The sequence below is a fragment of the Lepidochelys kempii genome, chromosome 3, assembly GCF_965140265.1.
Source record: "Lepidochelys kempii isolate rLepKem1 chromosome 3, rLepKem1.hap2, whole genome shotgun sequence".
Classification (NCBI taxonomy): domain Eukaryota; kingdom Metazoa; phylum Chordata; order Testudines; family Cheloniidae; genus Lepidochelys; species Lepidochelys kempii.
The window spans coordinates 170,675,809-170,703,550 of NC_133258.1; the positions used below are offsets into that span (position 1 = coordinate 170,675,809).

The following is a 27,742-nucleotide window of genomic DNA, read 5'->3' on the forward strand; positions in this document are numbered from 1 at the left end:
AGCGAAATAGAATCAATTTCTCTAGGGCATCAATCAACTGCCTAAAACACTAAACCATTTTTTCTCTTCCTGCAATCCCCTGCCTCATTCACTATACACTTTCCAACTTTTTGTAACAAATAAGGTAGAGGCCCTACAGACAACAGTCTCCTTCCACTACGCATCCCTCATCATTCCCAGAACACCATCCATTCTGTGCACTGAATTGAAAGTCTCTCAAATGGTTGTAAGAATTTTTTTAACATGGGCAAAACAACGTATTTTTCTTTAACCTCGTTCTGAGGAACGTCAAACATTTTTGCTGAAATTTTCCAATATAATTCAGCTTGAGACAGACACTTGACAGGGAGAATTTTCATGTTTATGGTTAAAGTTTGGCACAGTTCTGAGCAATTGAAAATGGGGCCTTATCATGGGAAGTGTTGGCAACCTCAACATAGGTGGCAACACCTGTGCTGCCTGCAATAACACCTACCTCTCTGTCGTCCCTCATTATGAGGGACATCACTCATTTTAGTCCCAAAGCTATCTACGTTCCACACAAATGTGGCATCTCCTCACTTTTATTGTTGAAAATTATTTACATCAGAAATGAAGAATTGTTAAGCTAAGTCACAGAAATAGTTACGCTAAAAGAATGAATCTCACAGGAATCTTAATTTTTTCCTGCAGGAATAACATTTTCAGTCCTTTCATTTGAGTCTTTGTCATACATTTTGTCCTGGGCAGGCCCAGAGGTGTGACATAATTTGAGTGCAGTAAATCAAATATGAATGTAGGACTCATAGTGAACTGGTATAGCCCTTGTTCATTTTAAACAAAAAAGGTTATTTTGGAAGTTTATTTTATGACAATGTTATGGTCTTCTGACCCTGACAAATTATTCTTTTGGGGGGTCTAATACACTGGCATCACTATGATATATTGAGCAATTTATGAGCTGTACCTTGCAAATCTTCACTCATCCAGCCCTTCCTTGCACAAGGTCAAATGGCCTGCTTCTGTACGTAAGAAACACTCACATAAGGAAGGGTTTGCAGGGTTGGTCCATTTAAAAATTATTAGCAGTAATTACAGGCATGGGAGGAATGCCTTTATTATTTCTACAGTGATTACCAAAGAAACCTTGATGAGTTCCAGACATGCTGAGCTCTTTTGAAAATCTGGTAATTTATTTTGGTGCCTAGTAAGAGCTGAGCTGTTTTGAAAATCTGGTCTTTGATTGTGGGTATTGAAAACTTCTAACAATTTGGCCATTAGATACCATGGTGCTGGGCACAGCATAGATATGTTTTTAAATCTTGGCTATTTAATTTAAGTAGTCAAATAAGGACATTACTGAATTTCAGATACAGCATTATTCCTGCTTCCTCTCTGTACTTGACTATCTAGTAAACAGCAATCCAGTTTTCACCATTTACAGGTTCCTTTTCTATTGACATTCTTTCACAATGTGATTTACAAGTTACGCTCCAGAGAAAATTTTATTTTCCCCCTCTACCATCACAGGTTTCTAAAGGCAATGGGACCCACAGCTTGCAGCTTCCGGCATTCTGTCCCCAGTACCAATTATTTTTTCATCCTATGGGACATTGATTTTTCACTACAATCTTCAGCTCAAGTCAGTGTATTGTATTATGAACAATACAATATATATTAAATTGTAGGCAAAAGGGTTGCAGTCAGTTCTAGTAGGTAATGAATACTGAATGAACTCAAAATAATTGACCCACAAAAGTAACATCAACATTGAACCTGCTCCTGCTCCCAGGCTGGTGAAGGACTGGGTCGGGTCCTTTGGCTTTCTGGGTTTTTTTTCCCCCTCATGATTCAGTAAATGCAGGGTCTTGGGGGTTTATTTAAAGAGAAAGTTAAAATGAGGACCCTACAATTGGGTAGTGTGTTTGTTTAAATTTGGGAGCAATAACTGGAGTTAGGGCCTAAAAATAGGTAGTGTGTTCTGGTGGCTAGAACACTGGGTTGGGATGCAGTTCTATTTCCAGCCCCAAGACTGACCTGTTGTGTAACCTCAGACAATTCATGTCACCTCCCTGTGCCTCGGTTTATCAAATGTAAATTGGACGTAACTCTTTGCAGAATGCTTTCAGATCTACAAGTGAAAGACTCTCTATAAAAGCAAAATATGATTTTATTAGTATTATAATTATTTTACTATTTAAAGGGCTTTATTTTTAAACTTCACTGTTCTGGTAAGTGTGGGCTGCTTTCTGTACCTGTAGAGGAAAACTACTTATATTTGAGGATGACTGTGCATTATCGTTTACAGAAACAGTAGTACTGCATTGACACCGTAATTCTGTAGAAAATATTTTTCCTTTTTCATTATCATTTCAGCATACTACTTCCCATTCACACATGACTACCAACGGTAAGGCCTTGCAAGTTGACAGGAGTGCCATTAAGCCAAGCACCATTCCAGTGATCAAGAGACAGAGGCAAAACTGGCTAGATGCGCCCAGTGATGATTACTTTATAGCTACAGAAGAGACCAGGTAAGATGAGGGAAATAAAAGTGGGAGAAAGAGTTACAATGTGTTCATGTTACTAGTCCATGAAAATCTAGTGTTTGAATAAACAGTTTTCATAACCATTACTCTGGATTTAGCATTACAGAGGAGAACAGCGCCACATCAAAACCAGGCACCTGATCCTACATCTCTTATGCACATGAGTTGTCCCATTGAAAACAGTGGGGCAATTTATCTGTTGCAAGATTGAGGTCCAGTTAATCGTAAGCATCAGTGGATCACACAATGATATTTAAAGAAACATAAAACAACATGGAATCCATTATGAATTGTTCAATACATTTTTGTGTGTTTATATTAGAAAAGACACTGAACAGATTCATACTGCATATATTATGCAACATGTCCCGGAAACTGAGGGGAAAAATATAGCTGACAACCTTTTTCTCAGCACAGAAATTTTCGTTTGCCATCAGAAAGCAATTGGTAAGACAGCTGTCTTTTACATTCTTTCATTTAGTGGTTAATGGGCGACATTGATGGGTTTTTGCTTGTACTGAAAGGGAGCTTTCATAGACGAGCTTTCTGAAGCTAATTCAACTCTGGCCATTGTTTGATTTAACTTTGTATTGAAGCAAGGGATCACAGCCTGGTCCACAAACCGTCCTTGCTCAGACTGTTATTGAAAGCCTTTCATATCTCACCCTTATTTAAAGCAGTAGGATATATTATAGCAAATGCTATCAGTACACTGACTGCCGTGCAATTCCTCGACTTTTTCTCAAGACTGGAAAGTTCTATGGGTAGACAAAATTTTCAAGTTGTGAAATCAATGCAGGTTAATTTTATATGTTTATTTCTATATGTGTGTGTATATTGTTTTCCATGTCGTTGTAGCAATGGTGTTCCAGGATATGAGAGACCCCAGGTGGGTGAGGTAATAATTTCTTTTATTGGACCAACCTTAGGTCCTGAAAACAAGCTCTGCACACATTCAAATGCTTGTCTCCTCTAACAGAAGTTGGTTCAGTAAAAGATGTCGCCTCACCCACTTCATGTGTGCAGATGCACATTCCATGGATATGCTGAGATATTCCAGTTTGTAGTTGCTCTTTTCTATCTGGTAGAACCACTTTTACAATACAATGTACCCATATTTCAGAAAATCAATTAATACATTGAAATTAATTGACAAAAATTAAAGGGGGGACTGGATGGCTGAGGGAGTTGATAATGGGATATTGAGCCTTTAGACTGCCCATGCTGTACCCATTATGTGGATGACAGGGATTTAATCCCTAGGGCTGTGGATCCAGCACCTTTCTGCAAATCAGTGAAGGTTTAAAGAAATAGACTTTCCTTCTTTATACAGGGAACACAATACAAGTCAGATCTTGATTATCTTACACACTCCTAAATCCCAACTAAGATGCTCTGAAACCAGGAGTAGTCTCATGGATGCAAGACCTGTGTAAAACCAGTGCAGTGCGTCTATGTTGTGGGGTTGGCGGTGCATCAGCACCCACACAAACATCCCCAGTACAGACAGGCTCTAAGTGTTATGTATGGTAACAGATTACTCTGAGTGTTTACACGTGTGTATACACCTGCATTTTGCATTTGTAGTATACTGTGCAGTAGGTAATACCGCTCCGTTAGCATTCATCTCCCAAAACTCCATTAGCCATCATCAGGAAATAGGGTTGCCAACTTTCTAATCAAACAAAACCAAACAGCCCTGCCCTGCCACATGCCTTGCCCCTTTTCTGAAGCCCCATCCATGCCCTGCCCTGTCTCCAAGGCCCCGCCCCACGCCCTCAATCCCCCCTCCCTCCATTGCTCAATGTTCCCCACTCTCACTCATTTTCACTGGGGTGGGGAAGGGGATTGGGATGTGGGGGGATGAGGCCTCTGGGGTGGGGCTGGGGATCAGGGTTTTGGGGTGCAGGAGGGGGTTCCAGGCTGGGCCAGGGGGTTGGGGTGTGGGGGGGGTGAGGGCTCTGGCTGGGGGTTTGGGCTCTGGGGTGGGGCTGGGGATGAGGGATTTGGGGTGCAGTAGGGGGGCTCAGGGCTGGGGCAGGGATTGGGGTGCAGGAGCACTTACAGGGTCCTAGCAGTGCTTATGGTGCTCCAAGGAAGCAGCCACAAGGTCCCTGTGGCCTGTAGGTGCATGGGCGGCTGGGCGGCTTTGCGTCGTGAGTGCTGCCTTCATGCCCACAGGCACTGCCCCTGCAGCTCCTATTGATCGCGGTTCCCGGCCAATGGGAGTTGCGGAGCTGGCCCGTGGGGCGGAGGAGGTGCGCGGAACTTCTCTGGCCGCCCAGCACCTAGCAAAGCAGAGAGAGGGTGGAGCAGCAACCAGCCTGATACAGAAGTTTCTAGTGACAAAAGCTCAAGCAGTCAACAGCAGCCATGGGGGTATGTCTACACTGCAAAAAAGCGTGAGTTCTGAACTCTGGTTAGCTAACCCATATTAGTTAACTTGGGTTAAAATAGCAGTGAAGACACGGTAACTCCGATTTTAACTCAGGTTAGCAGTTTGAGTTCAACTGCAGGCTGCCCTATAGGCTTGAACGCAAGCTGCTAATCTGAGTTAAAAGCTGAGTTGCAGCATCTTTGCTGATATTTTAACCTGAGTTAGCTAGATTAACGAGTTAAGAACACTCCTTTTTTTGCATTGTAGACTTACCCTTGGGTGCATTGTAGATATTGCACTTGCAAGCTCCTTTAATGTGAGCATGGGGAGGAACATGAAGAAGGGGGATATGTGGCAGTTTAGGTCATGTAGGGATAAATCCAGTCTTGCCATGTCATGAAAAAACCCCATGTTTCCTTCAAACATTAGAGAGTGAGTCCCCAGTTCAGCAAGGTACTTAAGTACTTGCCAAACTTTCAGTCCATGGATCATCTCATTGAAGTTAGTGTGATGACTTGTGTTGAAGTCAGACACATGGGTTAAGCACCTTGCTGAATTAGGGTGTTGGTTATTTTATTACATGTTTCTTTCCTGCAAAACACAACAAGGGAGATATGCTTGTGATATTGGCTACCCGTTTGCAAAATTGAATTTTTAAAAAAAGTTTGATTCACAGAAGTGCAAAATTGCTGTCATTCTGCTGTAACTTTAAAATCACTTTTTATCTGCCTATTTTCAACTGTTTAAGGCTGAGTTTATTTCCCCATAAAATATAAAGTAGGGAGTTTGTTGCCAGACCTTTAGCTAGAGAATATCCTGCTATAATCATGTTTGATGTTGTAACACTTAATATTATGAATGTTGAAGAAAATCAGTTGCTGGTTCAATTTATTTATTTAATTTTACCAACCAAAGATTCGTGACACTGTTCTCTTTTCTTATTTCCCCCTTCAATTTCCTTGTCATCCTGTTATTAAGGAGAAGATATGCATACATGTTTTCTGTCCCTCTTTAGAACAAAATATTTATCCTTTTCCCTCTCTATGTATTTGAAAACTCCTCCTTACTCATATTCCAGTAGAGTTAAAAGGTGTATTACTGTAAGTGGTTTTCTTTGCATATTTCCCTATGACAGCTTTCAGATATTGGTAGTTCAGCATAGTGCAGGGCTAAATATGCAGCATAGAGAGAGTAATACAAGAAACTCAAGGCTTAGGTCCAGCCTAAAGGTCAGCATGTTCCTAAGCGCTTTGCGGAACAGGCAGGGACTGCTGAATTGGACTGTAGTGCATCCCCCCCAGATCATGTATCTGCCAACAAGTTTCGTAGGAGCTGTGGATGTAACAAAAACTTCTTGGAGATGGGAGCCCCAAGATACCCTATTGGTAGAATGATCTGTATGTTCTCCGGGGGAATCAGCCATGCCGCGCAGAGGTCCCTGCTAATCCAGGTATGCGAAATTCACATCTCCCTGTGGCAATGTTCAATGACTCTATCCTGCTAAGCCTGTAAGGCTCCAGTTTTGCTATTGCTCCTACATGGGCAAACCCCTCTGCCTGTCAGAAGCCCCATTAACTCCAGTGGGTCTGTGTGTGCACAGGAGTCCACCCACATCCTACTTAATCCTACTCTGATTTTGTCTAGTCCGTCCAAATGAAAAAGTTGGAGAAAGATATTAGCAATTATCCTGCCCACACTCAATAATAAAAGGATTAATAAAATAGGTTTTATGGGGTCAGAATGTAACTATTAAGTAATAAATGGAGTTAATTGCAGGATCAAGGCAGTGCTTAAAATGGTAAGAAACACTGGTGAAATTTCAAGAAAGTTCGCTTTGGGAGTATGACACTGTTCTGTGATAGCTTTGCCATAGTTAATACTTTTGTAGTATTACTTATTCTTGACCTTTTTGAATGAAAAAGGAATTGTAGTTCCCTACTGTGAAATAAACCGCATAAGATATTAATTTAAAATCTCTGGAAAAAACGTAAATAAAAGCCTGATTCTTGAAAAAGTATTTCTGCACAGTGCCTGGAACAAGCATTCTTTTGAAAGCTCTAGTTGTTTTACAACCGCTCATTACGAGACCTTCAATTACTTTTTTAAATATATTTGGATGCAAGCTGTTAGAAGAATATACTATACCTATCACAGTGTTTCCATGTGGTGTACGCTAACTCAGGTGTGGTATAAAGATAACTTGCTGTTTTCTTCCTTCTCATAAAACAACCATAATGTAGATTCTAGTCTGGGCTCATTTTTTAGATTAATGTGGGGAATGAATATATTTCGTGAAATTGGATTCATAGTACTAAGTTACCACCCACGGATTTATATATTTGAACATGTAGTATAAATCATATTACAGCATCTAGAACTTTAATATACACAACTCTATGTAACAAATTCATTTTCATTGAATATATAGCACACAAACTGTAATCTGCAAAGAAAATTAGTAATGTAGTTGTGGATGATCAAGAAAAATATATCTGTTGCTTAAAACTTTTACTGCCAATTGTTTGGCATACTGTATATACAGTATGATTATATGTGCATACAGACTCCGTATGTACCACTACACTCTATGTGCATACATAATAAACATATTTATATAGAGAGACCTGCCATACCATGTTGAAAATGAAGTTTTTCAGCACTTACCATTTTAAGAACCAAAATGAACTGATTGGCTGAATGGGTTACAACAGATTTTTGTATTCTTTTCCTTGATGGGCCAACAGAATATTTGTATGTAGAACTACTGCTGAACGAATCAATGCTTCTTTCCTTTCAGTGCTGAAGCCATTAGAAATCTTCTCACAGCAAGTGTATCTCCACTGGAAATGAGTTAACTAAAACTACAACATGATCTTCAGCTGTTAACGGCAAACATTGGCTTCCCTTTTACTAATAGGACAATTTATCCAAGAGGTATTACAGAGCCAGCACTGCATCATAAAAAGAAAAGGAGTACTTGTGGCACCTTAGAGACTAACCAATTTATTTAAATAAATTGGTTAGTCTCTAAGGTGCCACAAGTACTCCTTTTCTTTTTGCGAATACAGACTAACACGGCTGTTCCTCTGAAACACTGCATCATAGAAGCTATTTATATAGCTAGTGATATGATCCTCCTCCAGAATAAAATGCTTCTCTAGATACATTCCAAATAATTAAAATATAATAATATTATGTATCCGCTTTAATTTGAGGCATCTGCTTTATGTTAAAAACAGAAAACCTTAAAAAACAGAAGGATGTGCCTTTTAATGCTACTTAATCCTACTCTGATTTTGCCTAATCCATCCAAATGAAAAGATGGAGAAAGATATTAGCAATTATTCTGCCCCACACCCAATAATAAAAGGATTAATAAAATAGATTTTGTGGGGTCAGAATGTAACTATTAAGTAATAAATCTGAAACTTGAGCTTTTACAACTTTCACTATATGAACAGAATATCTTTTATTAGCTTTTTTCCTTCTTTTTCTTAGCAGAATCACATTAGTTAGAGATGTAAGCAACCTACTGTATTGAGTCCATCCCTCTTATACCTTTAGAATACACAGTGTATTGCCTTGATAAAGGACATAGAATCATAGGACTGGAAGGGACCTCCAGAGGTCCTCTAGTCCAGTCACCTGCACTCATGGTAGGACTAAGTATTATCTAGACCATCCCTGACAGGTGTTTGTCTAACCTGCTCTTAAAAATCTCTAATGATGGAGATTCCACAATCTCCCAAGGCAACTTATTCCAGTACTTAACCACCCTGACAGTTAAGAAGCTTTGCCTAATGTCCAACCTAAACCTCCCTTGCTGCAATTTAAGCCCATTGCTTCTTGTCCTATCCTCAGAGGTTAAGGAGAACATTTTTTCTCCCTCTTCCTTGTAACTACCTTTTATATACTTGAAAACTGTTATCATGTCCCCTCTGTCTTCTCTTCTCCAGACCAAACAAACCCATTTTTTTTCAATCTTCCCTCATATATCATGTTTTCTAGACTTTTAATCATTTTTGTTGCTCTTCTCTGGACTTCTTCCTGAGTGGAGTACTTCGCATTTGTCCTTATTCAGTTTCATCCCGTTTTCTTCAGACCATTTCTCCAGTTTGACCAGATCATTTTGAATTTTAATCTTATCCTCCAAAGAATTTGCAACCCCTCCCAGCTTGGTATTGTCCACAAACTTTATACGTGTACTCTCTATGCCATTATCTAAATCATTTATGAAGATATTGAAGAGAACTTGACCTAGAACTGATTCCTGTGGGACCCTATTCGATATGCCCTTCCAGCTTGACCTTGAACCACTGATAACTACTCTCTGGGAACGGTTTTCCAACCAGTTATGAACCCACCTTTATAGTAGCTCCATCTAGGTTGTATTTCCCTAGTCAGTTAATGAGAAGGTCACGTGAGAGTGTATCAAAAGCCTTACTAAAGTCAAGATATATGTCTACCACTTCCCCCACTCCCCTCATCCACAAGGCTTGTTACCCTGTCAAAGAAAGCAATTCGATTGGTTTGACATGATTTGTTCTTGACAAATCCATGCTGACTGTTACTTACTACCTTATTGTCTTTTAGGTGTTTGCAGATTGATTGCTTAATTATTTGCTCCATTATCTTTCTGGGTCCTGAAGTTAAGATGACTGGTCTGTAATTCCTCAGGTTGTCCTTATTTTCCATTTTATAGATTGGCACTATATTTGCACTTTTCCAGTCTTCTGGAATCTCTCCCATCTTCCATGACTTTTTGAAGATAATCACTAATGGCTCAGATATGTCCTCAGTCAGCTCCTTGAGTATTCTAGGATTATTTCATCAGGCCTTGGTGGCTTGAAGACATCTAACTTATCTAAGCAATTTTTAACTTGTTCTTTCCCTCTTTTAGCCTCTGATCCTACCTCATTTCCACCGGCATTCACTATGTTAGACATCCAATCGTTACGATATTCCTTTTCAAACGGACACCACCCTTATTTTTATTATGCATTCACATCTCATGAGATACATATAGCATTTCAGACCAACACGCATTTTTGTTATGTATTAATTATTTTTAAGGCACAAAAGAAAAACGACATTCCCTAGAAATAAATATTCCACCAAACCCAAACCCTTAGGAAATGCTTGAGAAAAGAGATGACTCGTTTAAAGGCCAACATTCCAGTTCTCTTCAAGCAGTGGGAGAAATGAATTCCAGAGTCTCTACTGGGAATATTTGTATCATTATGCCTATATCACCTACATCTTTGCAACGTGGCGTTGCATGGGTTTCACCAATGCAACTAATCCTAGTTTGACACTAGCTACATTAGTACACATATCCTCAGTTTATATGGGCCCAGTGAATGCCCTACTTCAAGTGTTGAATCTACTGCCTCTTCACTGAAACACCTTTGCTGACTTCAGCTGTCACAGTGGCATGGGTGGGGTGGGGGGAGTCTGAAGTAGCTAGGGCAGAAGCTGTTTAGGGCTTTATAGATTTGCATTATGCATTTTGATTTGCACTCAGTCTTAGTCACTATTTTAATGGAAATCTCTTTTCCTATATATATCATTTCAATTTTGGAACTGGTCACGGGCCTTACTTAGTAAATTTTACCCAGGTTTTTTTTTTTTTTTAAATGAGATTATATACAACCTTCTTTTTACCTTTCACTTAAAGATTTTCAACACTGTTAGTAAAGATAGGCACAATTTCAAAATTTGCCCCAGAGTTTGGATCCCAATTTAGAATCCTACCGAAACTGGATACAGCTTTTGAGCAGTGGTTCATCTCTAGTTTGCAGGGAATTCTCACAAATTAGGCCCTAAGCCTTCAATTGATTGCATACGGGCGTAGCAGTGCCCCTCCCTGCAATCAGCTGAAGGCTTGGTAGCGTTACTGATGAACAGCAGCTATTCCCTGTTCAGACAAACAAATCAATATAAATATATTTTCCAAGTTCCTTTAACTCTGAAATATATTGAAATTTGTCATACATTATTGGCAGCCTGAAAAGGCACTGATTATAGCTAAGGCTACGATTTAGTAACGACTATTCTTAGTAAAAGTCATGGACCAGTCATAGGCAATAAACAAAAATTCATGGCCTGTGATCTGTTTATGACATACTAAAAATGTGTTTAAATCGGGGGGGAGGGGGGCAGGAGAGCATTTGTGGGGGAGGCTGCTGCTGGGGGGAGGGGGACCTCTCCTGTGGAGGAAGCTGGGGGCCAGTGGCACTAGTTGCCGGGGGCCACAGATCATGGCTGCTGCGGCCAGCCAGCCGGGGACCACGGATGCTCCGGCCGGCTGGGGATTGCTGCCTGGGGGCCAGAGCAGTGGCTGGTGTGGATGTCCTGGGGGCCACCTGAGCATGACTTCCATGACAGATACAGAGCCCTAATTATTACCACTAGGCTATATAGTCATTCTAACTCCTTCTTTGGCTCAATTAATGTTTAATTATTCAATTATTTAATTAAAGTGGAACAACTTCAACAGTAGAGATTGAGGGAACCCTACATCAAAATATCCCATACCCCAGTAGCTAGAAGAACGAGGAGTACTTGTGACACCTTAGAGACTCTCAGGTGCCACAAGTACTCCTCGTTCTTTTTGCTGATACAGACTAACATGGCTACCACTCTGGAACCCAGTAGCTAGGGCACTCACTTGAGAGATGGTAGATCCAAACCCTTCGCCCCCTCAGGAGGTTTGAAGGGAGGGTCTCCTCTTCTCCTCCTCCATGCTTCGCCCTGTTTTGTGTGAACTCACTTGAGGGGCCCAATCCACTAGGTGGCCTCTGAGCTTGTGATTTAGGTGGCTGAATGCCTGTCTTCCCTCAGTTCATGGAATATAAGCAGAGATAAGCACCTCCTAAAGCCCAGACTTAGGTGCTGAACTCCATGAGAGGGGCAGGGTTTTGCAGACACACCTCTCACTGGTATCTCCCATTGGTAGCTTAGGTGGCTCCCTGCCAAGTGTGCTGGCTTTGTGGATCACATTCTAAGGCACCTGTCTCTCCCCATTCATTGTAAGGGGAGCACAGACATCTAACTGATGGCTTATGGTTTGCAGTGTTGTTCCTGAGATTCTTTAAGAGCCTAAAAGTTTAGTGCAGCAACGCTCTGTGTTGCAATGCCTAAATCCCTTTAGCTGGGCCTTAGTCTCTCTGTGCCTTAGGCCTTGTCTACACTACAGAGTTTTGTCATCAAAAGTTATGTCAACACTCAAAAAGCGCTATAATAAAAATCAGTATTGCATGTTCACACTCGCTCCCTCTGTCAGCAGAGCGCATCCACACTTGGGGTACTAGCATTGACAGTGTGAGCAATGCACTGCCAGTACCTACCCCACAGTGCAGCTTGACACCTTCTGCCACTAAGTCTTTTGGGAAGGCGAAACAGATCATGGCACATCTTGGGACTGGGCTCAATATCCCATGATGCATTGTTTACCATCCCAGCATTCCATGGGCTTCCGGCTTTCTTTCACTGCATTTTTCAATGGCCCTTGTTTGCTGTGCACCCTGGCATCCTTGTGTGAAGGGATGGATCCTGCACTGCTCTCCTGTGCTCGGATACCTGTCATAAACACATTGCAAATGGCACTGCAGTTAATCATGAAGTTCCTAAATGAACAAGACTCCAATTTGTCTGACATGGTGTGTGATATGGATAGGAGCAACTTTAGATTGCTTTTGGCATTCACGGAGCAGCTGCATAGGTTAGACCATCGCTTTTGGACTCAGAAAACAAGCACTGAATGGTGGGATCGTATCGTCATGCAGGTCTGGGATGACGAGCGGTGGCTACAGAACTTTTGGATGAGGAAAGTCACCTTCCTGGAACTGTGCGCGGAGCTTGCCCCAGACCTCTGGCACAAGGGCCCCAGAGTGAGAGCTGCCCTATTGGTAGAGAAGTGTGTGGCAATCGCTGTCTGGAAGCTGGCGACTTCAGAATGATACTGGTCAGTCACAAATCAGTTTGGAGTCGGGAAGTTGACTGTTGGGCTGCGTTGATGCAAGTGTGCAGGCCATAAATTGCATCCTGCTCTGAAGGACTGTAACTCTGGGAAATGTGCGTGAAATAGTGGAGGGCTTTGCAGAAATGGGTTTCCCCAACTGTGGAAGGTGATAGATGGCACACACATTCCAATTTTGGCACCAGACCACCTTGTGATGGAGTACATCAATAGGAAGGAGTACTTCTCCGTGGTGTTGCAGATGCTTGTGGATCACTGGGCATTTCACTGACATCAATTTAAGGTGGTCCGGGAAGATGTATGACACACGCAACTTCAGGAATGCCAGCCTATACAGAAAACTGCAAATGTGGACTTTCTTTCCAAACCAGAAGATTACAGTGGGGGATGTTGAAATGCTCTTAGTTATCCTGGGAGACCTGGCATACCCCTTACAGCTGTTGCTCATGAAACCTTACACGGGAAACCTGGACAGCAGTAAGGAGTGGTTCAACAACAGGCTGAGTAGGTGCCGGATGACCATGGAATGTGTCTTTGGCAGATTGAAGGCGCACTGGTGATGCCTTTTTGGCAGGTTAGACCTCAGTGAGGATAATATACCCCTGGCTATAGCCACGTGCTGTACGTTGCGTAATATTTGTGAAGCTAAGGGTGAAATTTTTGCTCATGGGTGGAGTATTGAGGCAGACCACCTGGCTGCTGATTTTGAGCAGGGACCAATGCAGCACACAGACAAGAAGCATAGGGACCAGGGCAGAATCCATAGGTGGGTGGGTTAGAATTACTCTCTTTATAGCAAGACAGATTCGCAGTGTTTAATTTGTCCACTAAACTAGATATCAGATAAAACCCTGGCATATAAACAGAGCTGTGAAGATATACAATGGCAATCAACCTCACATTGTTAAGACTCAGATCAAAATTGGGCACATCATAATGATTTTAATTTAAAGTAACCCTCGCTTATTGGATTCTTCATTTAGAAATTATATTAGAAAGCTTAAATCTGTTCCAAGTCTATGCTTTAGTGCCTTCATTTATTTTCTTTTTTCCTTCATTTAATATATTTTTGAAACTTTCTAAGGTCTTTTAAATGGATGACCCCAGAGTCATTAATGCAATTGAGGCTGGCATAGAAACAAGTGATACTTATCACTCTCTCTTTGTATCTTACATAAGTAACTACAGAACTTTACAGAGATTTTAAATATAAAATACCGGAGAGAACAGAATGTCTGCAAAAGCCATCAGCGAAGATAGTTATCTGCTCTTGTCAAATATATAACGGGGACAAGGCTGGTTCGTTTTGTAACTTATGCTGTTTTAAAGGTGAAAGTATTCAGATGAAGAATACAAATGGAGTGTTGTGTTAGTGGTTAAAGCAAGCACATAGGAGTCAGGATTCCTGAGTGTTAGGCCTTATCCCTCAGGGGGGAGGGAGGGATAGCTCAGTGGTTTGCGCATTGGCCTGCTAAACCCAGGGTTATGAGTTCAATCCTTCAGGGGGCCATTTAGGGATTTAGGGCAAAAATTGGGGATTTGTCCTGCTTTGAGCAGAGGGTAGGACTAGATGACCTCCTGAGGTCCCTTCCAATCCTGATATTCTATGATTCTATGATTTAATTACAAATAAGATTAGCAAAAAATGAAACCAGCCTGTGGGTATGCACCTTATCCATCATACTGTGTATCACTTTAGGGAAGTTACATTTATTTTTGAGGGGGAGGGATAGCTCAGTGGTTTGAGCATTGGCCTGCTAAACCCAGGGTTGTGAGCTCAATCCTTGAGGGGACCATTTAGGGATCTGGGGCAAAAAAAATTGGGGATTGTGCCTGCTTTGAGCAGGGGGTTGGACTAGATGATCTCCTGAGGTCCTTTCCAACTCTGATAGTCTATGAGTCTATGAGCCTTGTCTACACTACCAAGTTTTGTTGCCAAAATCTGCCTTTTGTCGACCAAACAGAGTGTGCATACACACTGCAATGCGACTTTTGACAGGAAAGATTTTGGTGACTAAATACATCCACCAGAACAAGCGACTTATTTCTTTTGCCTCCATGTTTCTCAACAAAGTGCCAGTGTAGACACAGCACTTGACTTCATCATCTTAATTGGCCTCCAGGAGGTGTCCCACAATGCCCGTCATGACCTCTCTGGTCAACGGTTTGAACTGCACTTCCCTGCAGCCAGGTAAACAACCATCTGCCCCTCCCCAATAAAAGCCCTGGGAATTTTTGAAATGCCATTTCCTGTTGGCTTGGTGTGGAGAGGTCTCATCACATCTTCCCAGGTGACCATGGTGGGTTATCACACCAAACCCTCTCTTGCTTGGACCACTGAAGAGCTGTTGGATCTGCTCAGTATATGGGGAGAGGAGGCTGCGCAGTCCAATCTGCGCTTCACCCATAGGAATTGGGATATTTACAGGCAGATTTCTCGAGGCTTTTGCTAAAATGTCTATGATTGGGACATGCTGCAGTGCAGAGCGAAGATAAAGAAGCTGAGGCAGGCGTACCATAAGGCGAGGAAGGCAAACTGTCACTCAGGGGCTTCACCTAAGACCTGCCGGTACTATAAGGAGCTCAACGGTACCCTTGGTGGCAATCCCACCTCCATCGCCAAGAGGCCTGTGGATACTTCGGAGGGAACAAAGGTGGTGGAAAGAGAACCTAACCCGGAAGATGAAGTTATTGATGAAGAGGTGAAGTTAGATGAGGATGTGCAGCTCCTGGCGGGATTGCCTGCTGGGGCAGGCAGCCAGGAACTGTTCTCCACTCCATAGGTGCCTAACCAGTGTCAGCAGTTGCTCTCCAGAGAGCAAGAAGAAGGAGATGAGACATCTGGTAAGTGGATGTGACTTGTGTAGTGCGTAGGTGTGTTCAGGGTATAGAAATGTGGGATGCTGGTTGTGTTTCTGTGAGGTGGACATTTCCCTATGTAGCTAATTGGTACAGTGGAACAGGATGTGATGCACGCTGAGCTCTCCTGGGAATCCTTCAGAGAGATCTTGAGGAAAGTTTCCTGGAGGTGCTCGGCAATCCTCTGCCAAAGGTTCTGTGGCAGAGCAGCTTTGATCCTTCCCCCATTGTAGGAAACTTTCCCGCATCATTTGGCGAGCAGCATAGGGAGCAGGGCAGAAGTCACAAGCAGAGTAGATGTACTCTCATTTCCCTGCTCACCCTAAGCAGTGAGATGTCTGCTAGAATGATCCCTGCCTGTGGAAAAGTGCAGGAGAATTTTAGATTTTTTTTCCCATAGAATGCTGTACCACAACCCTTGCAAAGAGTGTGTTCTCTTTTCCCCATGTGGAGCACCCCCCACCCCCTACACACACACACACACACACACACCATACTTTGGCTGTTCACTGAGATGTGTGCCTGGCTAGGGACAGTGAGAAACTGATTGCAATGTTGCAAAAGGAATATATAACTGGAATGTTAAAATGCTGTGTGTGAATTTAACAATCCCATTTCTGTGCATTGTACTCTGTGCTTCACCAGATATGGCCTTCTGGAACACTCCACACACCCCTGCCAAGTGTCTCCACCAGATAAGAAAGTGTCCAAGATGCAGCAAAGAAGACATGTTCTGGGAGGTACTGCAGTGCTCCAATGCAGAAAAAAGGGAATGTAAGGAGTGCTGGGAAGCCGAACGGCAGGATAGAAAAGAGAATTAAGTGTTTGTTAAGGACGCAACTGAGAAGATGATTAAAGTAATGGAGAAGTAAACGCAGATGCTGCAGTCCTTAATAGTGCTGGAGACTGAGCAAATACTTACTTAGAATCATAGTCTCATAGAAGATTAGGGTTGGAAGAGACCTTAGGAGGATGGATTCACCAAGCATGGATTCACCAAGGGAAGGTCATGCCTGACTAATCTAATCGCCTTTTATGATGAGATTACTGGTTCTGTGGATGAAGGGAAAGCAGTGGATGTATTGTTTCTTGACTTTAGCAAAGCTTTTGACACGGTCTCCCACAGTATTCTTGTCAGCAAGTTAAGGAAGTATGGGCTGGATGAATGCACTACAAGGTGGGTAGAAAGCTGGCTAGATTGTCGGGCTCAACGGGTAGTGATCAATGGCTCCATGTCTAGTTGGCAGCCGGTATCAAGTGGAGTACCCCAAGGGTCGGTCCTGGGGCCGGTTTTGTTCAATATCTTCATAAATGATCTGGAGGATGGTGTGGATTGCACTCTCAGCAAATTTGCGGATGATACTAAACTGGGAGGAGTGGTAGATACGCTGGAGGGGAGGGATAGGATACAGAAGGACCTAGACAAATTGGAGGATTGGGCCAAAAGAAATCTGATGAGGTTCAATAAGGATAAGTGCAGGGTCCTGCACTTAGGACGGAAGAACCCAATGCACAGCTACAGACTAGGGACCGAATGGCTAGGCAGCAGTTCTGCGGAAAAGGACCTAGGGGTGACAGTGGATGAGAAGCTGGATATGAGTCAGCAGTGTGCCCTTGTTGCCAAGAAGGCCAATGGCATTTTGGGATGTATAAGTAGGGGCATAGCGAGCAGATCGAGGGATGTGATCGTTCCCCTCTATTCGACATTGGTGAGGCCTCATCTGGAGTACTGTGTCCAGTTTTGGGCCCCACACTTCAAGAAGGATGTGGATAAATTGGAGAGAGTCCAGCGAAGGGCAACAAAAATGATTAGGGGACTGGAACACATGAGTTATGAGGAGAGGCTGAGGGAGCTGGGCTTGTTTAGCCTGCAGAAGAGAAGAATGAGGGGGATTTGATAGCTGCTTTCAAGTACCTGAAAGGGGGTTCCAAAGAGGATGGCTCTAGACTGTTCTCAATGGTAGCAGATGACAGAACGAGGAGTAATGGTCTCAAGTTGCAGTGGGGGAGGTTTAGATTGGATATTAGGAAAAACTTTTTCACTAAGAGGGTGGTGAAACACTGGAATGCATTACCTAGGGAGGTGGTAGAATCTCCTTCCTTAGAGGTTTTTAAGGTCAGGCTTGACAAAGCCCTGGCTGGGATGATTTAACTGGGAATTGGTCCTGCTTTGAGCAGGGGGTTGGACTAGATGACCTTCTGGGGTCCCTTCCAACCCTGATATTCTATGATTCTATGATCTAGTCCAACCCCCTGCTCAAAGCAGGACCACCATCAACTAAATCATCCCAGCCAGGGCTTTGTCAAGCCAGGCCTTAAAAACCTCTGAGGATGGAGATTCCACCACCTCCGTAGGTAACCCATTCCAGTGCTTCACCACCCTCCTAGTGAAATTGTGTTTTCTAATATCCAACCTAGACCTCCCCCACTGCAACTTGAGACCATTGCTCCTTGTTCTGTCATCTGCCACCAGTGAGAACAGCTGAGCTCCATCCTCTTTGGAACCCCTTTCAGGTAGTTGAAGGCTGCTATCAAATCCACCCTCACTCTTCTCTTCTGCAGACTAAACAAGCCCAGTTCCCTCAGCCTCTTCTCATAAGTCATGTGCCCCAGCCCCCTGATGATTTTCATTGTCCTCCGCTGGACTCTCTCCAATTTGTCCACATCCTTTCTGTAGTGGGGGCCCCAAAACTGGATGCAGTACTCCAGATGTGGCCTCACCAGTGCTGTATAGAGGGGAATAATCACTTCCCTCGGTCTGCTGGCAATGCTCCGACTAATGCAGCCCAATATGCCATTAGCCTTCTTGGCAACAAGGGCACACTGCTGACTCTCATCCAGCTTCTCGTCCACTGTAATCCCCAGGTCCTTTTCTGCAGAACTGCTGCTTAACCAGTTGGTCCCCAGCCTGTAGGGGGGCATGGGATTCTTCCGTTCTAAGTGCAGGACTCTGCACTTGTCCTTGTTGCCCTCCCCTGCAGCACATTCAGAACACTTTTCTATGCCCCCAACCCCAAACTCCACCCACACAGTCCTTTCCACTTTTCGGGACTTCTTGGTTTTCTCTTCACTCCACCCTCTCAGACAACTTTAACAATGATAGCTGGACCTACACACAATTGTGAAAGTCAGTCCTTCCCTGGTTCCTCCTTTTTCAGCAGGCATCCGAGTGTTTGTGTGCTGTTTCTTGTTCAATAAAAGCAAAGTTTTTTTAATGGTGAATCACCTTTATTTTTTTCTACAAATTGAGACTGCAGGCACTACCAGTACATGAACAGGTGTTATCAGTGTTTCTTACAGGACTATAAGGCCCAAAATGACACCATTGCATCCTAGGAAAACTAACACTGGTGACAGATATATACATTACTGGTGCTCATTGTCAAAGTGCTGCATCAAAGCCTCCTTGATTCGAATTGCCCCCCCCTCTGGGCTCCTCTGATAGCCCTGGTATCTGGCTGCTCAAAATCAGCAGCCAAGCCATCTGCCTCAACATTCCACCCTTGAGCAAACCTTTCACCCTTAGTGTCACAGAGATTATGCAATGTATAGCATGCGGCTGTGACCATGGGAATATTATCCTCATTAAGGTCTAGCCTGCCATAAAGGCATCGCCAGCGTACCTTAAATATGCCAAAGGCACATTCAATGGTCATCGGGCACGTATTTATAATGTTGTTGAACCGCTTCTTATTGCTGTCCAGGTTTCCTGTGTGAGGTTTCATGAGCCACGACTGGAAGGGGGAAACAGGGTCTCCCAGGATCAGTGTGGGCATTTCAGCATCCCCCCCCTGTAATTTTCTGGTTTGACAAGAAAGTCCCCACTTGCAGCTTTCTGTACAGTCTGGTGTTCCTGAAGATGCATGCATCATGCATCTTCCTGAACCACCTCACGTTGATGTCAGTGAAATGCCCTCGGTAATCCACAAGCTCCTGCAACACCATGGAGCAGTACCTCTTCCTATTGATGTACTCTGTCACAAGGTGATCTGGTGCCAAAATTGGAATATGTGCGCCATTTATCACCCTCCACTGTTTGGGAAACCCATTTCTGCAAAGCCCTCCACTATTTCATGCACATTTCCCAGAGTCACAGCCCTTCATAACAGGATGCAATTTATTGCCCTGCACACTTGCATGAACGCAGCTCCACTGGTTGACTTCCCCACTCCAAATTAATTTGTGACTGACTGGTATCCACACAGCAATTGTCACACACTTCTCTACCAAGTGGGCAGCTCTTATTCTGGTGTCCTTGCACCACAGGTCTGGGGTGAGCTCCACACACAGTTCCAGGAAGGTGGCTTTCTGCATCTGAAAGTTTTGTAGCACTGCACTTTAGCTGCACTGTTCTTCATCCCACACCTGCATGATGATATGATCCCACCATTCAGTTCTTGTTTTCCAAGCCCAAAAGCGATGGTCTACCCTATGCAGCTACTCTGTGAATGCCAGTAGCAATATCAAGTTGCTCCTCCTATCCATGTCATGCAGAATGTCTGGTGTCTGTGAGTCTTCTTCAGTTAGGAACTTGACGATTAACTTCACTGCCATCCACGATGTCTTATGACAGTTATCAGAGCATAGGAGAGCAGTGCAGGTTACATCCCTTCTCACAAAGATGCCGGGGTGCACAGCAGAGAATGGCCTTTGCAAAAACGCTGCAAAAGAAAGCCAGAAGCCCATGGAGTACTGGGACACAAAGCAATGCATCACAGGACATTTAGCCAGATCTCCAGATGCACTGCAATCCACTCTGCCTTCCCACAACACCTAGTGACCAAAGGTATCAAGTTGGACTGTGGGATAGGTACTCACATGCTGTCGACAATGGTGCCCCCAGTGTGTACACGATCTGCCAACAGAGGGCTCAAGTATGAACATGAAATTCTGATTTTTATGATGTCGTCTTTCAGGTGTCATCACTTTTGTTGACAGAAATTGGTAGTGTAGACATGGCCTTTTTCTAACCTCTGTCTCTGTCTTGCTGGAGGGTGTCATGGAGTGTGGGAAAGTCAGGGCCCTGCATCCCCCACTTTCTGCGATTCACCATGACTCTCAGCCAGCTGGTAAAAGAGAAGGTTTATTAGATGAGATGAACACAGTCTAAAACAGAGCTTGTAGCTACAGAAAACAGGACCCCTGAGTCATGCCCATCTTGGGGAGTGGGGAGCCCAGACCCAGGTTCTGGGTCTCCCCCCGTCTTCCCAGCCAGCTCCAAACTGAAAGTCCCTTCAGCAGTCTCACCCAGCCACACACCCTGGCTCCTCCTCCTCCAGCCTTTGTCCAGTTTCCTGGGATGAAGGTGTCACCTGGCCCCAACCCCCTCTTGGGTTCAGGTTACACAGGGCAGCCACCATAGGTTATGTGCTGGCCGTCAAGTATCATTCCTCAGTGAAGTCACACCCTTATATCCTACCACCATTTAGTATCAATGCAGACAGTAAACTAGTAAAACTCCCGTGCAACATTACCAGGTTAATACTCTCTACTTGCTACTCCGTCACAGAGGGACATAGGCCAAGTCACTTAAAATGAAAGCTCTTTGGGTCAGTTTGTTCTGTGTTTGTACATTGCCTTGCACAAGGGGGTCCTGGCCCATGACTGGGGCTCCTAAGGACTATAAAATACAAAAATAATTATAATAATAATATTAACCTCTCTCTCATTTCGTCCATTTGTTATGGACAAATGACTATTTACCAAACTCACAGGGATGTTGTAAAATTAGGGCCATGAAATACCTGGATGAAAGTAGAATTGTTAATGTCAGAAAATTAAAACAATAACAGTCTAGGATTACTATGAATTTATTAATACAATAATAAAATACTTTCGTTGTCTTTCAAATGGAGATATTTTTTGAATTTAGAATATCAAACCAACCTATGGCAAAAGTCTCCTCTCTTGCCTGTAGTGTGTTTTTATTCTGTATTCTGCAATAGAAGTTCTATATGGAATTTAAATGCTGGTTATGCAAGAGATCAGTGAGGTGGATCATTGCTCCAGCGTGCAGCTCAATAAGGAGAATTTTGCCCTTAATCTCCTGGTAAATAATAAATAATTTTGATTCTCAATCCTTTCCAAATGACGAAGAGCCTCTTATTCACAGTGCTTACATATGGCATTATATCAGACACAGAATACCGAGACGCTCATCCAAAAATAGCCAGTCAGAACATATATTCTTGCAAGAAAAGAATATGTATTATTAATGAAAGAAAAACATTATATATTTCCCTGAACCCCAGATGAGATTATAACCTATGACACTGTAAAATGTACTGTACAGACCAATAAAGCCCAGATAAAACCAATTATCCTGAAGTAATCACACAAAGCAAGAAAAAGAAACAAAAAAGAATTTGCTCATAAAAATCTTACCCTGCAACGCCCCCCAAAAATGTTTCTTGTATTGCACATAGGTCTCTTAACTAAAATCCTACCCAATATTATAATTGCAGAAGGTCAGGTAAATATCATTTCAGGTAGTGGTGGGTTTTTCTAGGGGAAAATACTGACAGGATCAAATGTCTTCTCCTACAGAGCTAAACGCTCAAGAAAAGTAAAAAGCAGGATTTTATTATATTTGTATTGAAAACAGAAACTAAAGATAGCAATGGTGTTTTGAACATACAGCCTTCTTCAGAAATGATTTGTAAAGCAAAGTGCTAGATTAAAATGAGTCTTACTTTAAGCACATGTGTGATCCTATTAAAGTCAGTGGGACTCCCCACATGATTGAAATTAGGCACTTGCTGAATCTGGGCCTAAATGATTAAATGTATGAGTTGAGATTTTCAGTGCAGTATAGTGGAAATCCTTAATGGACAAGGTGTGTCTAAACCAGGCCCACCAACATCAATTCCGGGACCTAGGGCAGAACAGTCAATGGTTCCCCCACTGGTGCCCAGTAAGATGCCGGCTGTGCTTCTGGGCGTGCTCTTCTGGCATGACCAGGGCTGCCTGCCTGCCTGCCTTTGCCACTGCCGGTACCACCCCTCGCATGCCTAGGAGCATAGGCACCGACTGCAAGATTTCCAGTGGTGCTCGACACCTTACTCCATCATAGGCCCCTTCCCCCAATGCCCCACCCCCGCCCCACCTCTTCCGACCCCTGTTCCGTCCCCTCCCCCAAGGGCGCTCCATATACAACTAGTGCCTCTCCATAGTTGGGGGGCATGATCTAAAGGGCAGGGCACATGCCGCCCTCCCTGCCCAGCCCAGGGCCACCACCACGCTCTCCCCACCCCATGTACCTGGGGGGTGGGCACTTTGTCCTCCTGCTGGGCCTGTCTCCCCTCCCCGCAGCATGTTCTGCCATGCTCCCTGGTGGGCAGGAGCAGGAGGGAGCTGCTTTTACCGCCAGCCCCTCCTAATCGCTGCTCTGAAGCCTGGGCCTGGGCAGGGAGCGGAAGTCAGCTTCCCAGCCAGGCTCTCTCAGGCAGCCACCACGCAGGGCTGCAGAGCAGAGTCTCAGTGGCTTGAACAAGGGGCTGGTGCGGCCCCTTCCACTCCTGGCATCTGGGCCATGCATGGCCCAGGTCTGCCCCGCCCTACTTCTTCCCATCCACTGCTCCTTCCCCTCCCCCAAGTGCTTGAAGCATGCCACCAAACAGCTGACAGCGGTGGGTGGGAGGCACTGGGGGGAGATGGGGATGAGCTGATTGGCAGGGCCTGCTGCCAGCTGGAGGTGCTGCGGGGGGAGGAGGGACCTGCTGGTGGGTGCCTAGGAGCCCTGTGGCCTGCCCGAACAATTTAAAAGGGCCTGGGCTCCTGGCCACCACCACTGCTACCGCAGCAGCAGCGATGGCCAGGTGCCCCAGGCCCTTTTAAATCGCTCAGGCTCCTGGGCAATTGCCCCCTTTGCTAGCCCCCCCTCCCAGTGGGCCTGGTCTAAACTCATTGTCCTGCAAAATGTCAGTCATGGTACCTGGCGCAGAATGGGAAACACTGTCAAGTGCTTAAAGCACAAGGCCTAGGAATCAGAACTCCTGGGTTCTAGTGTCGCTCCCGCTCCTGATTGATTAGTCGTACTGCGCTCTCTTTTTTCCTCTCTAAAACAGATGTAACAATCGCTGTCCCACAGGGATGTTGTAATGACGAAAGATGCTACAGTAGGAGTATTTCAGGATGAATCAAAAATAACATTTTATTCCAATTTTATCTGACTTATTGAGCGATCTTCCCCTCATTTTGTTGCTAGGCTCAGAAAAAATGTCCACTATCATGTTGATGCTGCTTTGGGTCTAGCTTTGAATCATGTTTTCGTTATCTATGTCCAGAAGGACAGTTTTTCTGAGAAGCAAGTGGATGAGCATGAAAAGTGATATTGGTAAAATGCAAAATTAGAATCTTTATATGTGAGGTAAAAAATGGGAGAAATGAGATTCATCACCCGGCTGACACAGTATAAATTATTCAGTGTACAGGAATCAATTTGGGGCCTCCTTGCTCTGCAAACCTGAACTGTAGACAGTTTCCAAGCTCCATGGGGTGGGTATATATTAGTAAATTCAAGGTAATCTTGTTTTTTAATGAATCTTCCTTTAGTAGAAAAAAATCTTGGAACAATATCTGGAATTTGGTAACTTATCCAAACTGAACAAAATGTTTCTGTCTTTTGAGATTCACTTATTGTTAGTGGCAAATGGAAATGTGTCTAATGATCAACTAGGCTAGGATGGAACAAGAAGATTGGTGAACTGAACTTAAAAAACTCAAGAATCTGCTTTCCGTGTTCCAGATACTGCCTGAAGAGGGGTATGTATCTGTAGAAAGTTAAGCTGCAGGAAATGATTAAGCACCAACAAATAACAGGAGGCCAGATTCTGCTCTCCCTTACACGCTGGTGTAAATGGAGAGTGGCTCCACAGAAGTCTATAGAATTCATTTAATATGAGTAGGGAATCTGACCTTGTGCATAAATGGAGTGGGGAACAGGAGTGAGGGTTAAACTTTGATATTAAAAAAGCAAATCACGTTTTTAATTAATGTGTTTATGGCCTTTCATCAAACTGTTCAAATGAGAGCAAAACCACAGTGCTTTCTACCACATATTTTAAATTGCCAGAGTTAAATGAGAGCAGTTTGTTTTCTTTCTCTGTTTAGCAAGATTTATCATATCAAATATTTAAATTTTGTATCACTTTTAAGTTAATTTGTATACCCTGAACATCACTGTAACTGACATTGCTGTCAGAGACAACCCCCATACTGAAGTCTGTTAAGGAAGCCCAGCTGAATAATCAGACCACTTCCTGAACTACTGGCAAGCTCAGAGGAACACAGAAGCTACAGGTAAACAGAAATATAAAACCGAGACATGGGAAAACAGTAAATATTAGAACCAAAGAGAGTGAGCACTCAAGTGCTAAAGTAAAGGATCAAAAATAAATTCCAAAACCTCCTAAACTTATAATAATACTTTGCACTGCGGTAGTGCCCTCTGAGGATCTCAAAACACCTTTAAAGTATTAGTGAATTAAGCCATTTTCAGGGGAAATTTAAGCACAAAAGGTTAGGTGACAATCAAGGTGGTGCACAAAATCTGTGACAAAACTGGAACTATATTATTATTAATAGCATTGTTTATTATTTTTTATTACTTGTATTACAGTGGTGTCTAGCGATGCCATTATTCTAGGCACTGTACAAACACATGGTAAGAGATAGTCCAGATGGAGGGTGGCAGGGGAAACAGAAAAAGAAAAATGTGAATTGATTTGCTCCATGTCACACAGCAGATCAGTGGCAGATCTGGGAATCAAACCCAGCTGTCTTGAGTGCTAGTCTGTGCTTCAAACACAGAACCAAGATCCTTCCTCTCCACAAAGAAAAGTTACAATGAAAATGTTACTTTGTCTTTAATATCTATAGCTGATCATTAGAATAAAACTATCTGAGCAATGGGTAAGCAGGTTTAATGATAACCTGCTTTCTGAAAACATGACATAATGCTAGTAAGACATTCTGGTTGTATCTTTCCAAAGTGACAAGAATGTCTCTTTACTATTGTTCACAGAGAATACTTTCTCTCCATAAATATTGATGTAAAATCTGAAAAGAACTATGGGGGGAGGAAGGGGAAAGAAGCTTCTGTGGTATTGGAAAAGAGTCATCTCATACATTTAGAGCAAACTCTTAAAATATTTAAATGATGTTCAGGCCTTTGAGCAGCACCTCCAGACATAGACTCTTGAATCTCATAAATTGCATACCATTCAAAGTGTCATCTGTACTAGGCTGTCAGTGTAACCAAGAAGGCCCCATACGAACTGCTGTCTAATAGCCTGATACTTATCAATATCCCTCACCCCTTGCTCTTAGTTAGAGCATTTCATAAAGCAGCTTATTTAAAAAAGACAGCATTTAAGGTTTATCAGTCTTGACACCCTTTGTGCCTTCTAAGCAATTTCCTCCCAGTTACTCTCATTTTTTGAATTATGTGCAAAACTGACCTGAAAATATTACTGTAATGTAACAACTAAATGACACACACCAGGCCAATTTCCTATTGAGGGTTTGGTTCATTTCCATATATACCTCTAGTTTCTATTGGACTAGAAATATAATTCTTTTTAATTAGAATTTCTAATGACATCTTTAACTCATCACACTTCAAAGACTAATATAAAAATCAAAGGGAAAAGCAGGGGAATGGCAATCACGCTTTCATAACAACTGTAAAGGATGTTATCACCATTAAAGATATTAAATCCATTCATCCACCATAACTACCACCAGACGATAAAAACCTTACATTTCTTAAAAAAAATAAATTGACCTAGGCACATGAAATTGAACTTCAAAGGTGACTCTTCCCTTACGTCACTCCACTGTGTGTGTGTGTGTGTATAGAGAGAAAAGGTGAAATGTTGTGAGTGGAAGACGGACTGTAAGCCTTATCTCTGAATTTCGTATCTTATGTCAGCTAGTGCCACAGCCTTAACATTGTTGTTAACATGATGTTTATAAATGCAGGAGGGTTATAAAGTGTGATGGGTGAATCTCAAAAGCTTTGGCTGTATTTAGATTTCAAACTCCTCAGAGCTTTTGGCAATCAGTAAAATGATCATCTAAATGTTCATGTGCTTAATCAAACCTATTGTGGTTCCTATTCTTCTCGTCTTTTTTAAGGAAACACAACCCTTAAATAATAATAAAAAATAGCTCTGGATGTGTTTACACAACCCTAGTTAACTAGAAATACTGGGCCGGCTCCACAGCTGGTGTCAAGTGACATAATTCTGGTGACAACATTTACTTCAATGGAGCTGTGCTGATTTACACTAAGTATCTGGTCCACTATTACGACGTCTTGCTTGACATAATGAGGCTAAAACATGTATCTTCTTGGTTCTGCTTTTCCTTACACTGATTTTACACTGGTGTAAGTGAGATCAGAATCAGGCCTTTTGACTTTATTTTTTTTCATTGACTAATGATATCAAAAAAGTGTATCATTTTAATATAATTACATGTTATGTCAGTTGTAACTCTATAACATTGGAGCATATTCGTTGATCTGTGTATTGAATCAGGTGAATTGTGCTTGTGAATGAAATACAAAACATAGGATTATAATTAAGCTCCTCACTCTGTTCTGTTACTGAAGGTTATGTTGGCTTTTAATCAAGTTTTACAAGAGTGAATTTTATGATGCATTGTCTTCTGGGATCTTTCTGACAGCTTGTAAGGTTGCCATATTAACATTTCAAAATGGCAAATTATAATCTGATTTCTAAATATTTGAGACAGAACCAGTGGTATCTAGTTGAGCACTAACAGTGTTAGTCCTTTATGTTCAAGCTTTGAAAACAAAATAGAGGCCCAATCCTGCAAGTACCTAGGGGAATGATCCTTATTTAAGTCAATGTGACTTCTGTTGTGAGCAACAACTTCTCACAGCACTAAGGGATTATAAATTCAGGCTCTATATTTATGCTAGGAATGGACACTTTTTAAGGGAGACAATTTACATGTCTAGGCCTTACT

General features: G+C 42.8%; 1 protein-coding gene across 1 annotated transcript in view; it reads left to right on the forward strand.

Annotated features, from left to right (window-relative positions):
* LOC140909538 (metastasis-associated protein MTA1-like) overlaps positions 1–27,742 on the forward strand; it is a 45,058-nt gene that overhangs the window by 15,632 nt on the left and 1,684 nt on the right. Inside the window, exon 2 of the mRNA XM_073339061.1 lies at positions 2,356–2,513. Coding sequence (XP_073195162.1) covers positions 2,356–2,513 — 158 coding nt within the window. The remainder of the gene's footprint in view (positions 1–2,355; positions 2,514–27,742) is intronic.